At 34.0% G+C, this 18204-nt stretch overlaps 1 protein-coding gene across 1 annotated transcript in view; it reads left to right on the top strand.

Moving 5' to 3' along the window:
- Nucleotides 1–18204, top strand: part of MIPOL1 (mirror-image polydactyly 1) — a 323728-nt gene that overhangs the window by 260395 nt on the left and 45129 nt on the right. Inside the window, 1 exon segment of the mRNA XM_057488492.1 lies at nucleotides 16099–16329. Within this exon segment, the coding sequence (XP_057344475.1) occupies nucleotides 16099–16329 (231 nt within the window).

The following is an 18204-nucleotide window of genomic DNA, read 5'->3' as shown; positions in this document are numbered from 1 at the left end:
AAAATAAGCATAAATAATGAAAACTCACTTTAAAGGCTACCTATAAGGAATTGTTTTTACAATTGAAAGTTCTTAAAAACTGTGGCTGATATTCTTTTTGGCATTTGCATTATAGCCACATACATCTTTACTATTAAAAGGATATGTTACGGCAATATATACTTTGTTGACAGGAAATTTATTCCAAATACACACATACTATAAAAAGAGGGTTCATCACGAAAATACAAAATTCAAAATACAGTATTAGTTACAGAAGCCAAAGAACTGGTGTCTGGTATGGTGATATAGAAGGTAGTTTGAGAAATAGGTCTGAAGTAAGCCTCATGGACTAGGGCTATAGGTGAGGTCTCTGGAAAGGGTGGGTCTGTACAAAAGCTGGATAAACTTGATTCTCAAAGATCCACAAAAGTAGGGATCTTGGTCTGTTTCATTCATTGCTCTATCCCTAGTGCCTAGAACAGTGTCAAGCACAAAATAGGTATTCTGTAAATATGTGTTGAATGAATGAGTAATGATGGTAAAAATGAGCATGCCTTCAACCAGATTCAATTTTTCAGAATTTAGCTGGCTGGTAAAGTGTAGTTGATGCAGTTTGTCATTGTACATTATAATATGCAATTGTGTATCAAAGCAGAAAAAATTGTTTTAAATTTCCATTTGAGGTACCTATCTATTACAACAGCAATATGCCCAATTTACATTTTTCCACTTATATGAGCAATTGGTTATTGGTACAACATGAGTTAACTAGCACCATATTTTAAATTTATTCCATGAAGTTTTGTATCCACTTGAAGTTAAGACCCCAGGCATGTACCTGCTGGCCTGCCATTGGTTCTGATCTGATGTAGGTCCCTGGTCAAAATTTGAGAGGTAGAGAAATATCATTGTGTTACATAAGATTTCAGAGAGGAAAATCAATATAGACATATCTTCAAGAGACATAAAACAGAAATATTAATTTAAAAACAAACATGTTCTCTGCCAAACTTTGGTATACTGAGGTCAGCAATGTGAAAAATAAGACCCCTTTAAAGTTGGAGCATGATACCTTGTTCTCTCAAAGTATTCAATACCATATTATTAATGACTAATTAATTAATCCTCAGACAGGATTGAGAGAAAATTCAGAAACCTTGCCTTCATAGCAATTGGACTATGAGTAATCTTTTAAAAATTAATGTCCTATGTCACTGACAGTAGGAGACTGTTTCCCTTCCATACACCAGCCATGTCAGGCAAAAAATACATAAACATTCCTTTCAGACCACCACAAAGTAAAATAAATAGTTCATCTCAGTATTGCAAAGTCAAGCGTTTCAACCTCAAATCTGGCACATTTGTAGTGTTTTTCCATTCTGAAAACTTAACTTTTAACTTTCTTACTCTCACATTTTTTCTTTATTTTCAGTTTCAACCCTTTTGATGTAGGATGTATCACTAAGGGTCATTGATTCAGGACAATGCTTTGAGTCACCAGTTATTGAATACTTAGGAAAATAATTTGTTCCTTTCTATAGTTACTCTATTAAAATTCATACTTCATAAGTCAGTCAGTATTTAGTATTAAATTTAATATTAAACTTTTAGACTGAAATACATGCCAGAATAAAAAAGCATGTTACCTTCCTTTAAAATCTGTAGGCATGAAATAAATGTAAGTTTAAAGAAATCAGCCTCATTTCTCCTAAGCAATTATCAAGCATTCCAAAAAAGACTTAAGTCTGAAGAGATTTCTTCCTTATTTTCAAGCTGTCATTTTTTTCTGCCTTACCACAAGTTAGAATAAGTGAAACAAGGAGACCTAAAACTCAACAGATAATTAAAAAGGTAAAGATGTAAAAATCAAACTTTACTGTGTTGTATACAAAGCAAAAATCCATATGTCTTCTGATTGTACAGAGCATGTGGCAACTCTATAACAACAGAAACATTCTAACATTTCCTTATGACAGCAGCTGTACAACGGGTTTTGAACAAGTCCAGTGTGATGTTTAGTAAAGTGAATGGGGCTGGGTCTTACGCTCTGAGTTGGCATTTTACCAGACAGAGAAGTTTAATAGTGGTTTTTCCCTCTTAGGTTTACGTGACATAGTACTGATTAAAATAGTACTGATAAAAATGAGCACTTTTTAAGAATAATTCGCATTTGGTCTTTTTCTGAGCAAGATACCTGATAGAATGAAATCCAAATGCTTTTATACTTACACAGTATATTGCTGAGCAAATTATTTATAGAAGGGAAGGCAAGATAAAGTTGCTTTTAAGAGTCCTTTAACATATCAGTTGATAACTAGCAAAACACCTTTACTGCCATTAAATATTTACCAAGACTTGGCTTTGGGCAGGGGGCAGTTTAGTGCAACAAGTTTGACTCTATGCTATGCCATTGATTAGCTATCGGAAGGACATAGTTAATAAATAACTTTAGGTATTACAGAGCACTCGACATTCTTGTCAAATCTTTTCTCTGAAGATGACCTAAAAAAAGTCAGTGGCCACCAGCACTCACCCCAGGCATGGCTGCACAAGCGCAGCCATGAAAGAGAGCAAGCAGGTCAGTTGAGCAGTACTTAGGCAATCTTTCCAAGTGACTGTTGTCACTGCTGCTGGACTTTAGAACTGAACATGTTTACATTTAATTAGAAAGGACACACAGTTTACAGCACAGTAGCTATCAATATCGGATCAGAATTGATTTCCGCTTTCTCCCCAGTGATTGCTTCCTTCAAGCTAATTAAAAAAGGCATATAACCAAAATGACTCACATAAATTTTAAAGCAAAGTAAACATTATTCCCTGGAGACCAAAACAAAAGTAAATGACATTCATCCTGATGACTAGCTACCATTTTTTGAAAGAATCCGGATGCCTATAACCGTGATATAAGGCATGTGTTCATGCTATCTAACTGCTGATAAACCAAGTATTCCCTCTTGAAGAAACCTCAGTCTTTGCTCCACTGGGTACTTCACTCTCAAAGAAACAATAACCTTACTATTATCTTTACAATCCTTGAATCATGTAGATAAAGCAGTCTGATAGAAGCTTGGGCTGATTTTTTTTGAAGTCTTCATTCACATAGTGTAGAGAAACTGGTAAAAAAGTATAACAAAATAAATAAAAAATTAGTTTCTCTTTAAATATGGTGTGTAGAGCAAATGTGTAATTTGCTAAAATCCAGAAATCATCCTAGCATGTGTGAATAATATTTCTCTAAGAGAATTATCATAGTCAAAGTCATCAACAAAATTATGCTTAAAGATAATTTCTTTTAACTATTCATTATAAGGAAATCTGCTTTCAATTTCACAAGCTAACGTATATTGGTGATTGTACTAAATTATGGTATAATTATTTTAAAATCAGACAAATAAAGGAAAATAAGAGTGAGGTAGCAGTTAACTCCAGGAAAATGGTGTCATAGCCCTCCTTATCCATGGATCTGCCATGCAATACTGCATCCGAAAGGAAGGCCATCAAAATCTAAGGAAGTACAGAATGATTCAAATTAGAAATAGACCATAAGAAGAACTAATTAGTTCATTTACAAATATTTATTAAGCAATTCTTCCAAGCAGTAAAGATAAAATGGTGAGCAAAGCTTCTATAAGGTCAGACATTTTTACCTGCTTTGGTTACCTTTGTATCCCTGAGGTAGAGCAGTACAACCAACCCCCAAGATACAGCAGTAACTGTTGGCTACTGTTATTATCCCCAAGTAGTTACTTGTACTTGGCACGACATAGTTGCTCAGTAAATATTTATTGAATGAATGACCCCTTTCAAAGATTATTTCACTACAAGCAAATGTTCACTCGACCACCAGGGGGGCCTCCAGTAGCATTTGTTTCTAGTATTGCAGAAAAACTGCTGAAATCCACAATGATGCAACAGTGATGAGAGTCCATTTAAAATCCTCCTCCAGAATAGAATAATTTATGAAAGTTATTTTTGCTTACTTTTATTTCTTTCATTTCCTTTTTAAATCTTAGGCTTTTTATTACTCTTGGTCTTCACAAAGTAATCAACCTATAAACCACATTGGTTAACTATAAACCAGTACTAGATATCCATAGCTTCTATTCTGCAGGGCACCTGCCAATCACAAAGATTCTAGTCAGCCATTAAAACCATTTAAGAACCACATGAAGCAGGCCTAAGGAACCAGTAATTAATTAATCAAGTCCACAAATATTTATTAAATCCTTTTCTAGGCACTAAAGATCAAATGGTGGATAAAAAAACAATTGCTTAACATCTATCCAGCTGAAAGGTCAGAATACTATGGGAGCACATGAGAGAATCACCTAATCAGGGCAAGAGGTCAGAGTTCTTGGAGAAACTCATACCAAGCTGAGATCTAAAGGGTGAGTAGCAGCTAGTGTAAGTAAATGAGGATAGGGTTAGTGTTCTAGGGGATGTGAATATTGTTCATCTTGGCTGGAGTATAGGGGTAAACAGGTGAATAATTAGAAAAGAGTAAAAAGAACTACATAAAGAGCTTTGTAAATGATGTTTAAGGAATTTGGACTTTATCCTAGGAGCAGTGAGGAGTCACTGAAAAGTTTTAATCCAGATAGTAATACATTCATATGTGTGATTTAGAAGCTCACAGCAAGGAACAAACAAAAAAGACTCACAGCAAGGAACAAACAAAAAAGACTACTGCAGTAATCCACTTAAGAAAGTAATAGCGGGCACTCTAAAATAAGACGATGGTAATAGAGCTGAAAAGAAAAGAAAGATGCAAGGGGATTTAAATTTAAATCAAAAGGGATTGATTAGCTTGGGTGGTGAGAGAGATGTCAAGGATGATGCACAGCTTTTGCAACCAAACCCTGAGTTAGTAATGATGCCCAGAGGGGGAGGGAGAGAAAGAGATGATTTGGAGAGGGCTGTACAATGAAAATGTAAGCTCACTTTTAGACATTTTGAGTTGCAGATGTCTGCAGGATGGTCAAATGGAGATTTCTACTAGATGGTCAGTGTAGATCTCCGGTGCTCATGATGAAAGTCTGAGCTATAGAGAAATACTTGAGAGTTAGCTATATAGATGATTCAGTGAGGCAGTGAGAGTGGGTTGAAATTGGGGGAGACTGGTTGGAATAAGAGATGCTGCCAACAGTTAAAGGTTGAGTAGAGGAAAAGCAGCCCCCAAAGGATATTGGAATGCATCAATGGATAGTTTTGATGGAGGAGAAAACCAGAAATGTGTTTTCATGAATAGTAGGGAAAGAAAACATTTCCAGAAAGAATTGGCTTCAGAGAGCTCAAATAAGATAAAGATTGAAAAGTGTCTTTGGTATTTAGCGCTAAGGTCATGGAAGCTGTTGTGGACACAGCAGATGGCACAGCCTTGAATAGCAGAGAAGGTGAAGACAAGAAGCACAGACAGTTTGACTCTAAATGAGGTGATGCCAGCCTAGGTCCAAGAGAAACCCCATCTGTTAGACTAGACTGGAATACTTGTACAACTCAGTGAGTCAGAGTCCCTGGTATAGAAAACAGAACATATATATCTGTGTAGTAATGTAGTATATCTGGGATAAAGTAAGTAAAAGGTGAGTTTTAGAACTTCATTGTTTTTCTGATATTTGAACCTCAATATAGTTCCATGTTCTCTTGAAATTCCAGAGCTACCCCCTTCAGAGAAGGAGCAAGGTGAGTCTTACCAGAGGCTGTTTGTCCTGTCAGGTAACAGAGATACACACAAAAAAAACCATCCAGAGCACTTCTTCAATTATGCAGATATCGTTAACCTCTCTTCCAAATCTTTAACAGCTTCTCCTGTTAGGAAGAGCACCTGTTCTTCCCCAGGCCTGAAATTCTTCCACCATTCGTTTAATTAATACCTACTCTTACCTTTAAATTTCAACTCAAAAGTTGCATCCCTTCCTTTATAGCATTTATAATAATTTGAAAAGTCTGTTTAGTCACCATTCGAGTTATAGCTCTAGTGAAGTGCCCAGCACACTGGTCATTCATTGAGGAAGAGAAGCAGGGCCTGAGGTGTCACAATGCAGCCCTCCAATTCCAAATAAAACAAAGCACATGCATCCAATATGAATGTTCTGACTGAACCCTATATTCCACAATTCAGTTAACCAAAGAGCTACTCAGCAACAGCTATGTAACAGGTGCTATGCATTGTAAGTCTCATGAAATGAAATTTTTAGTCCTTGTATCTGAGGTCAGCATGTCATCTATTTATAATGTGAAATTAAAATATGTATTTAATGGGACTTCATTTATTTTTCATAAGGGAGTTAATTAGGATTGTTAATAAAATTGAAAAGTATTTACCCTATTTAAGAACAGTTGGTTATCTTTATACTTTTAGTATAATCATTTATTAATACAGATGGTTTGGGAAAAATTTTCCATTGTTGAGCAAACTTCTCAGCTAAGAGACTGACTAGTAAGCGTGTGTGCTGAGCTCCTCAAAATTAAAAAAAATATTTTCATCTGAAACTGACCCTTAGGCATATGACATTTCTTCTTTGTGACTGTTCTTAGAGGAGGTACACCTTTTCACGATGTCATATAGCTGGAATCAGATTTAATAGCCTTCCAAACTGCTTTCATTAAGTAATATGCACTTAAGGGTCATCCAGTATTTTCATGACTTGATAGTTCAGGTTTTATCACTAAATACTATTCCTTTGAATGGATGTACCACAGTTTGCTTATGCATTTACCTTTTGAAAGACATCTTGGTTGCTTCCATTTTGGGGAAATTATGAATAAAGTTGTTATAAATATTCATGTGCAAGTTTTTGTGTGGACATAGGTTTTCAGCCCTACTGGATAAATACTTAGGGGCACAATCACATTATGTTTAGCTTTGTAAAAAAAAAAAAAGCCAAACTATCTTTCCAACTGATTGTACTAGTTTACTGATAAATGAGAATTCTTGTTGCTCCACATCCTCACAAGAATTTGAGATTGTTACTTTTTGGATTTAGCTGTTCCAAGAGGTATATGGTGGTATATCTCACTGTTTCCGTTTGCAACTCCCTGATGACATATTATGTTAAGCATATTTTTATATGTTTGCTTGCCATCTGTACTTCTTCTTTGGTGAAATATCTGTTCAGATATTTTGTCCATTTTAAACTGATTTATTTCCTTATTGTTGAGTTTTAAGAGTTTTTTGTATATTTTGCATGCTAGTACTTAATCACATGTGTGTCTGCAAAGATTTTTCTCTCAATCTATGGATTGTCTTCATTCTCTTAACAGTGTGTCTTGCAACACATTAAGTTTTTAATTTTAATAAGTTCTAACATCTGTTATTTTTTTCATGGATCACATTTTTGGTGTTGTATCTAAAAACTCTTTCCCAAACCCAAGATTACCTCAATTTTTCTCTCTGTTATCTGCTAGAAGTTGTATAGTTTTGCATTTTACTCTTTAGGACTATGATCCACTTTTAGTTACTTTTTGTGAAAGGTATAAGTTCTATGAGTAGATTCATCTTTTTCTCATATGGATATCCAATTGCTCCTTCGTCAAAGATCGGTTGATCATATTTGAATGGATCTATTTCAGGGCTTTCTATTCTCTGCCACTGATCTATTTGCCTATTCTTTTGCCAGGGTAATGCTGTCTTGATTGCTGTAGCTTTACAATAAGTTTTGAGTTTGGGCAGTATCAGTCCTCTGACTTTGTTCTCTTTCAGTATTGACTTGGCTATTCTGGATTGCTTGCCTCTCCTTATAGACTTTAGAATAGGTTTGTCAATACCTACAAAATAATTTGCTGGGATTTTGATTGGAATTTCATTGATGTAAAGATCAATTTGGGAAGGATTGACATCTTAATAATATTGTGTCGTTTTACCCATTCAAATGGAATATCTCTATGTATCCCTTTGATTTCTTTCACCAGAGTTTTTCTCATATAGCTTCTGTACATATTTTGTTAGATTTATACCTAAATATTTCATTTTGGGAGGGTGATAATTTAAATGGTCTTATGTTTTAATTTTAAATTACAATGGTTCACTGCTGCCACATAGGAAAGCAGTTAACTTTATATTAACCTTCTATCCTGCAACCTTGCTATAATTTCTTACTGGTTCAGGAGTTGTTTTGTTTTGTTTTTGTTGAGTCTTTGATATTTTTCTACATAGACAATCATGTCATCTGTGAACAAAGACACTTTTATTTCTTCTTTCCTACTCCTTATACCTTTTATTTGCTTTTCTGTCTTATTACTTTAGCTGGAACTTCCAGTACTTTGTTGAATAGGACAGGAGGTGAGAGGAGATATCCTTGCTTTGGTCCTGATCTTTAGGGGAAAGCATCTAATTTCTCACCATTAAGTATAATGTTAACTGTAGGTTTTGTGTAGATGTTCTATCTCAAGTTGAGAAATTTCATCTCTATTCCTAATTTGCTGAGAGTTTCTATCATGAATCAGTGTTCGATTTTGTCAAATGCTTCTTTTGCATTCAGTGATACAGTCAAATGATTTTTGTTCTTCAGACTTTTGGAGGATGGATTACATTAATTGATCTTCAGATGTTGAGTAAGTCTTGCATACCTAAATAAATCACAGTTGCTAATAGTGTATTATTCTTTACCTATTTTTACAGGGCTGACTTGCTAATACTTGTTGAGAATTTTTGCATCTATATTCATGAGCAATATAAAGAACTCGTATAACTCAATAGCAGGACAAAAAAAACCAGTTTAAAAAAATGGGAAAATATTTATTATGTAAGTGAAATAAGTCAGACAGAAGAGCTGAATGCCATATGATTTCACTTATGTATGAACCAAAATAAAAAAAAGAAAACTAAGCATAGAAAAAGATATCAGACTTGTGGTTACCAGAGATAGGAGATGGGGAAGGGGATGGGAAGAAGGTGGTCAAAAAGTACACACTTGTGGTAATAACTAGAGATGTAATGAAGACAGAAAAAATCCAAGGATACAGAAGAATTCAACATGACTGTCAACTACCAAGACCTAATCAACATTTTTAAACATTTCATACAACAAGGACACTTAAATGTCAAAAGAACATATACCAAGATATATTATATTCTGAGTCATAAAACAAACCTCAATTAATTTAAAAGAACTGAAATCGTACAGAGTATGTTTTCTGACTACCATATAATCAGAACAGAAATCAGTAACAGAAAAATAACAGGCACATCTCCAAACACTTGGAAACTAACAATACAGAGTCAAAGAAAAATTCTGAAGGGAAAGTTTTTTAAAATACATGAAAGTGAATGAAAATTAAAATACAGTATACCAAAATTTGTGGTAAACAGCTAAAGCAGTGCTGGGAGGGAAATTTATAATACTAACTGCATACATTAGGAAAGTTGGAAATATGTCGAATCAACAGTCTAAGCTCCTACATTAAGAATCTAGAAAGAGAACAGAAAAATAGATGCAAAGCAAGCAGAAGGAAGAAAATAATAAAGAAAACAGAGAAGCATATAACAGCAGAGAGAAGACACATTACCAATATCAGGAATGAGATGAAGGGTATCAGTATAGACTTTGCATGCATGAAAGCAATAAGAAATTATTACTTTGGGCAACTCTACACACATAAAAATGTCAATTTGGAAGTAATGAACCGCTTCCTCAAAAAACACTAGTTATGGATGCATGCAACAACCTGGATGAATCCCCAGAGAATTATGTTGAGTGAAAAAAAAAGAATCCCTTTTCTTTTACATAAAATTCTTCAAATGGCATCACAGAAATGGAAAACAGATTCGAGGTTGTTAGAGTTTAAGAAGGGGTGGATGGCAAGGAAGTCGGGAAATATGAGGGATCCTTGTGGTGATGTAACTGTTTTGTGTCTTGACTATGTCAGTGTCAGTATCTCAGTGGGGCTATTACAATTTTATAAAACATCTCCATTGAGGGAAAGTGGGTAAAGGACACCAGGAATCTTTCTGTATTATTTCTTATAGTTGCCTATGAATCTACAATGATCTCAAAACAGAAAGTTTCTTTTTAAAATATTCAAAAAATGGAATGGAGCATGGGTAAGGGTAAACAGTGGAGCACATGGGGCTGCACACTAAGATAAGGAGAAAAGGAAGGGAATAAAATTGATGTGTTTTTTTAGTAATACTAAACCCACTTGTTCAAATAGCGCATTAAGCAACAATGTTCAATAAATACTTTTTGTATTTCTCCTATAAAGTAGCCATTGTGTTAGGCCCTAGAAGGAAACAAGTAAAACATGGTTCCTTCTGTCAGTAGCATTAGAATCTAGTAGGAAAGGTAAAACAAGTATACAATTGTTGTAAATTATAGTAGAAAGTGATGAGTATAATATAAGGGACATGAAAGAGTATGGGAACGTAGAGGAAGGGGTGCCCTCTGTGGGCAGCGTACAGAACATGACTTTATGATGGTTGTTGCAGCCCATCTGGATCTTGGAGTGTAGTAATGCAGTACATGGACGGACAGAAAAAGAGCATTCCAAGTGGAAGCAACAGTCAGAGCAATAATCCAAAATAAGAGTGGGAGGGCATTTTCAAAGAGTTTGTATTTCTATTAGGCTAAAATAAAATTTTTGATAGGGATAGATAGGAAGAAGTCTGAGAAGAAGAGTAGAACAGAATGTTAGAACACCTTGAATGTCAGACTAAAACATGGGACATCAACCTAGAATTCTGTATGCAATGAATTATCCTTCAAAAGTGAAGGAGAAATAAAGACTTTCTCAGACAAACAAAAATTAAGGGGAAATGTCATTAGTACACTTGCCTTATAAGAATATTAAAAGAAGTTCCTCAATAAGAAGGCAAATCACAGTTGAATCTCAGTTGAAATTAATTGATGCAGTAAACCAGGAAGTAAACACAGACACTGTCCTCTCAGAAAAGGTAGCACATACTTCTGCCTTTCATACTTACTTTGTCTTTATTTAATTTAATTCAGTAAAACAAGCCAAACCTGCCTCTTTCTTTTTTTTTAGAGTAATTTAAGAATTTTATCTATAAGTGATAGAGGTTAAGAAAACTAGTTTACTTCTCCCAATTCATGAGAAACCTGTCAAAACAAGCAAGTGTTTTTCATCAAAGTATTTACAAAATGTCTGAGTATTGTATAATATTCTGTGCAAAGTTAATTAGAAATAAACATTTCTTTTAAAAATACACATGTATGAATGCCTACCTGTTCTTTGCCAAGTATTGGGCGAGATATCTTCACATTGCTAGATCACCTCACTTTATTCTCATATGAGAACTTCATGAGATTTGTCTTGTTTTAAGTTGAGGAAATTAATATTCAAATAGGTAAAGTGTTTTTCACAAGGTCATACAGAGTGAATAACAAGACCAAAATATAAATCTGCTCCTTCGAAGTCCAAACCTGACATCTTTTCATCTACACCAGACTTGTCATTCCTGACATATTAGGTTGCATAATTATTTGTGGTGGGGATCTGTCCTCTGCAAGGTAGGGTGTCAGCAGCATCTCTGGCCTCTACTAAGTGCTAGGAGCATTCCATCCTCTCCAGTTATAAAATCAAAAAGTTCTCCAGACATTGCAGAATATATCCCGAGTGACAAAAATACTCCTGGTTAAGAACTATTGATTTATACTGTGGTACCTCACCTCTAAATTTTTAATAAAAAAATATTTATCCAGTTAAAATAAACAGTGTATGTAAAATACCTGATTAATTGAGCAATTACTATAAATAAATGAAACATACCAGAGTAAGTGTTAGCATAGAATGCTGAGTTATGTGATCTCATGGAAGGACTGAAGTATACCTGCTGATGGAGATGAGAGGAGCCATGAAAAGTAGCATCAAAACCTGGTGTTAATGGAAAATCACCAGTTGCTCGAATAAGCTGAATCCATGTGTGATATTTCAGTTGAGAGAGAGAGAGAGTTCAACAAGTGGGTAAGCAGATAAGCTGAGAACATGTATCTTCAAGCAAAACATAAAAGTGGGTCATAAACTTGGTAACTCCAAGATATTTTAAGCTGAAGTAGTACAGAGAGACAGAGACCAGGGAAATAGGACCACAGACACAAGGAAATAGACCAGGAGATAATGAAACTAAGACAGAAACCACTGCAGTAAGGAAGCCTCTTACGTGCTACTTACTGGTACAATGCCCTTCAAGAAGTATTTTCTACCTTGATCTATGGCTGGACTCAGTATGGTGAGCAGCATAGGAGATAAGATACAGTTTCATTTGATGTGAAGTAGAAGTATGATAATAGGAAAGATCACTAAGTAAAAATATTATTTAAGTCTCACTCTAGTAAATTAGAAAAATTAAGAAGTACATCATTTCAGAACTGAAAGAGTAAATTGAAACTTTGTTAATGGACTTACCTCATTAAATTCATAATAAACAGAAATAGTTACTGTTCTATGTCAATATTGTGTGAGCTACATATTTTGGAACTTCCAGGAGAGATTTAATGGTTCTTCTGCTATTGTTTTTATCATTTATTCTTATTCTAACTTAAAATTTCCCATTAATTGTCATTTAAGTGCCAGTAAGTTGTGATGCTTCTGCCATGCTGAAAATGCATTTGAAAATCAATAACTTTGAAAAGAAGTTATATATGATATAATGCTGTGAAGAAAGCTAACCAGTGTGGAGCCCTGTTGTCTGTTTAGGGAAGAGCCCTCTGAAGGAAAAAACAGTGCTGAAGTAAAAATGTTCTTCATGCCTCATAGATTTATATGTGCTGGGAATCTATCCCCTCTACTTTCTATAAGAAAATTTCCTTATGATTATGAACATTTTGATTTATTGAAGTTCTTAGGGACTGTGTTCTTAACATAAAATACAATTACCCTATGTAAACAGCACAGTAATATGGTGGAATTGGGAAGTAAATCACAAGATAAAACTGAAAAAAACTATTCTAAGAAGGAAAATAGCAGGGTCAGTGAGAAAGAATAACAAAGAGGGAAGGAACATCAAAATTTAGATTTAAGTATCATAAAAGGTTTGAGAAAGAAGCACTTGTGCTCATATCTAATGTGTCAATAGGAATTTGTCAGGTCGAGGAGGAAAGGACATTCCAAACAAATGCCTCAAGCAGGAAAAATCTCGATGTACTTGAGAAACTGAATGGCTAAAAGGAGAGGAAGCAGAGAGACCAGGTAATGCAGTTTTGTAGCTCAAGACAAGATGAGAGCAATGCTCCAGCCCAGGAGAAAGACCTGTATGGGTTCAGATTCTGGCTTTGCTAGGTGTGTGAGATTAATTAAATTACTTGCCTCTCTGTTTCAATTTCTTCATCAGTAAAAAATGTTAATACTGGTAGGACTTTTCTCATAGTTGTTGTGAGGTTTCAGTAGGTTAAAATATGTAATTTGTTATTATTTTTAGAAATTTTTTCTGAGTGCAATGAGATGGTACTATCTCATTAGATATTACCTAATTTATCTTTTTAAAAGATCCCTCCAGCTACTGCTTCTGTTTGAGAAAGTCTTGGTGGGAATTTAAAGGTTTCCAAGGCATTTTGAATGATGAGTAGCTTTTGAGCTTGAGAGTAAAAGGTCCCAGCCATAGGTTCATCTAAGAAAAATCAAAATCAGGTATAAATTTGCCAAAAAAAAATATTGTGATAGATGAGTAAAAAGTGATGAGCAATCAGAGACTTAAATCAGGTTACCATGATCTTAATAATGATGATATTTTAAAAACAGTCATTGATCTTAATATTTAATTGTTTAGGGTATACTGAATAGTGTGTTAGACATCGCAGACAAATGCAGAATTCCCAACTAAGCTGGCCCACTGTGAGTTTTAAATGAGACCATATATGTAAAATTAAAATAGAAAGGAATGGGATAGATTAATATTTTTTTAAATACGACACAAAAAGCACTGCCATTAAGGAAACAATGATAAATTGGACTTCATTCAAAATAAGAACTTACATTCATCAAAAGACAATATTAAGAAAATGAAATATTACAGCACCTCTGAGACTGGCTAGTTAAAAGGACTGGCAGTCCCACTCAAAGGAAGCAGGTAGAGAGCAGCTGGAACTCCCATACGTTGCTGATGGGAATGTAAATTGGTATGACCACTTTGGGAAACTGTATGCAGCATCTCCTAAATCCAAACATTCATACCTATGGAGAAATTCTATTCCAGAAATGAGTTATGAATGTCAGTTATCTCACCACACCCAGAAAATAATGAAAAGAAACAAAAACAAATATATTTAGACCCATCAGAAAACATGTACAAGAATATCAATAGCAACAGTAGTGGAATGGTTAAATAAATTGTGGTATATTTGTATAACAGAATATAGCAGTAAAAAATAATGAAATACATGCAACAACAGGATGAATCTCATAAACCTAATGTTACATGAAATGAGCCAGACAAAAAGTTCAAAAACATGCAGTATGGATCTTAATAAAGGTTGGTAAGTGACTACTTTTGGCAAGGCAAATTACCTTGGGAGGGAACACTACAGAATGTTCTGGGTTTGTTCTGTATATTGTTCTTTACAGTTTGCCAAGCTAAATACTTAAGATTTCTGCACTTTATGTAATTTAAAATATAGCTAACAATTAAAATGTTAGTAATAATTTTTTTAATGTAAAGAACATAAACAGATTTGCCTTTCTCTGCCTTTTTTGTTTTGTTTTTAGTTTCTTTCTTGGCTCTTCAAAGTAGACAAAGAGGGTGGACTGAAGGAAACTGGGACTTGGAATAGGAGGAATACAGAAAGTATGAAAAGGCCTAGAAAAGATAAGAAAATGGGCAAGAGACAGCAATCTTTAGGCATATGGATTTGTAGAAAGAACTGAGAGGTAATGCAATGAACGTTAAATGAATAACAAAGTGTAAATCGTGCAGAAAGATACTCTTTTGCATTTTACAAATGTGGCACTATACACCATTCTTATTTTGTATATAGTAAGCGATTGACCACAGTTGGCCAGCACACTTTCCTCTTCAGAATTAATTTGAATCCTGAAATGGTTTCTTTTGGTATGCTAACTGTCATTGTGTCATGTCTGTCTTATTTCTGTGTGACACCTTCTTCAAAGTGAGATCGCTGCAGAGGCTTTTGGTTACTTTAACAAAAAAAGATAAATTTATAATCACTTTAGTTTGAACAGTTTTAAATTTCAAAGTGCTAAAGTTCCCTGACTAGCTTTTTGCAGCTTTAAGAATTATATGACTTTCTTTCTCATTATCAATCCATATTATATAGTTAGGTTGTTTTATTCAAGTCTCCCATCGACATTTCTTTTGTATGCATATACTGAAATGACTTTATTTAATAAAAAAAGAACATCCCCTGTGTGGATTTTAAATTTCCCTTATTAAATATTTATATTTTCAAAATGTCTTTATTTAATTGAGTGAGGTGCTTGGTGCCATTTCAAAATAACCTCAGGTGGTAGGTGTAATGGCATATCAAAGATTTGACCTTTAGCATTTTAGGATTCTATTTGTCTGCATTTTCTTCTGCATTCATTTGGTCTTAATTTATATGCTATTTATTTGTGTGACTTAATCAGTGGGTGTATTTGGCATAAGATTCATTAACAAAAAGAAAATATACCCGAATATATATTATTCTGTGCAGTCTGACTAGTGACTTTAACTTCATTTATATCTGTGGATAAGTCTGATTGTTATTTGTACAAACCTCATTCATTCTCATTAAGTGTCCAGCCAAATAGACCCTGGATCTACTAAACTGATGCCATTCTCTTACTTTTGAGTTCTTTGCAGTCAGCTTATTATATTCTTTTATTTACCAAGATACTTTATTTTCTAATTCTCTGCTATTCCTTTTAAAGAAAATAGAACATAATATTTACATTGATATAATTAAATTAACATCTTGCAGCATCTTTTTGTATGTTTTGGTAGTGCAGGTAATCATTTGTCTGTGTAGCTTTCAGCCTGGAAGCAGAGAAATGAGATAATTATCAAATATAATACTGTGTTAAAAATTATTTTCACTTACCCATTTAAGTACGTCTTCAGTGATTTTTAGAAATGGATATTTCTAACTGGAGATTTTTATTAAGTAGATTATTGGTCAGTCAGCCTATATACTTATGTGTAAATTATTTATATTTTGCCAGTTTACACAAATCTTTATCCCAAGAAGAAAATCTGAAGGATCAGTTTAATCATACCCTTAGTACCTATGAAGAAGCTTTAAAAAATAGAGAGAACATCGTTTCCATCACTCAACAACAGAATGAGGAACTGGCTGCCCAACTGCAGCGAGCTCTGACAGACCGGGCGAACGTAGAACTGGAGCTTCAGGAAGCCATGGAGGCCTCCCACGCAGCCAATGAGAGAGTTCGAAAGTAAGTAAACCGATCGTGCAGTATTTCGAAAGCATGAAACACAGCAAAACAAAAACACTTTTGTTGTCACCTAAATAATGAATTCGTTTTTATTTATGCTGTTAATAGTTTAAGACAAAAGTAGATTTTGAGCCAAATGAACTTTTTTTAGATTGCCTGTCATAATCATATTTGGGGTCAAAAAGTCATTTATTTGGGGATCCTATTTACTGTTTGGGGCAAACCATGTTTACTCTAATAACTTATTTTCATCAGTGAAAGGAAGCCATACTATTAAACTCATTTCATAGGTAACAAGTTGTTAGCAAGGGGAAGAAGCAGTCGAGTAACCAACTTTACTCATTTAGCTACACAATAATCCTGCTTGAGTTGAGATTATCTGCAACTTTGGAATCTGGGCACATAGAATATGGTATACAGTGAAGTTAATTTTCATGTATTGTTCTTCCGAAGTATTCAATACTGCTTTTCATAGTGCATGATTACATTTATTTTCCAAGATCTTTGCATTTTTATTAAAATTTAAAAACTGCATAATCAGTCTTTATGATAGCAAAATGTTAACAAATCATTTATCTGACAAAGAAGTCACTTGTTAATTTATGGGACTTGAACACTGTTGCAGAATTTTCTAAGGCAGCTTTAAAGTAATAGAATTTGTCACTTTAACTGAGCCCTTCTTTATGTATTGTTAACAGCATTACATCATTCACATACCTAATCGCTTTCAATTTTGAAGACATAACTTTTTCTGTAACAAATTTTTTTCAGTTTTGCAGTATAAAGAAAGCTAACTTAAAGGTTTCTTCTCACTGCTTTTTATTTGAAAATAAGTCATCTCAACCATTCCCCAACGTCCCTGAAATTATATTTTGGTTAATAGCCCAAGGTCAGGTAAATTTGTAGTCAAGACTGTTTTAAAACAGATTAGAAATTACACATATTAATTTTTACTCTTGATGTACCTTGAAACTTGTGGTTTATGGTATTATATTTTTTGTAAGTTTAAAGATTAAGTTTACATTCATTCAGAGACTGTATGCAATTATTCACAATGTACATTAACATTCTAAGAACACCAAGATATTTAGGTAGAGCTCATTACAGTGTAAATTACAAATCAGTAACTTTTGACAACCAGGGTCTGATTTAGCTCTGTTGGCTTAAAGTCTACAGATAATTACAAATATCAAAGGATTTTTACACATAATCCTTTAATTTCTGTACATGACTAAGATTTCCTAAAACAGTGTTTCCCAAAGACCAATTAGATTTCTCAAAAAACCTTTGGAAATGCTGTCAACCTTTTATTTTTTAGATCTCATCGACTGTCATTGTCATCTTGTAAAAGAAAGTAAAAATAACATCATCTCGGATAATACTTTAAATTGAAAGAGTTTAACTATTTGAAAAAACTCGCTATGTTGTCCTTATACTTCACCTTTAACCAGAGATAGATCAAAACTTTTTAATGGAAAGGTACCAAACTACAGAGTTTAAATGCAACAATTAATGTCATTTATAATAGTAAGATTTTAATTTAAATGTTAAGTCTTTTATTCTGCTTTCCAGCTATAAGACCTGGATAAAGTATTATCAAGCTTTCCTTTTCATATTCAACCTACTGTATTTCATTTTTAATTGCCCTCTATTGGGCAGTGTATCTTAATTGCAGTAAATATGGACATCAGCCTGTTTTACTTGGTTTAGGAAGATAACCTTCTAGGAAACCAGCTTATAAGACTTTGTTAGGTGGTATTAGTATTCCAGGCAGTAATTACAATTTAAACTAAAATAGGTTCACATTTCCCCTTTGCCGTTTGCAATGAAATTTCTTGAGTAACTGATCTAAATGCACTATCTTTAAGCTTTTAG

This window comes from Manis pentadactyla, chromosome 11 (genome assembly GCF_030020395.1).
Source record: "Manis pentadactyla isolate mManPen7 chromosome 11, mManPen7.hap1, whole genome shotgun sequence".
NCBI lineage: Eukaryota > Metazoa > Chordata > Mammalia > Pholidota > Manidae > Manis > Manis pentadactyla.
The sequence above is the reverse complement of the archived record's forward strand: the minus strand, read 5'-3'. Positions and strand labels throughout refer to the sequence as shown.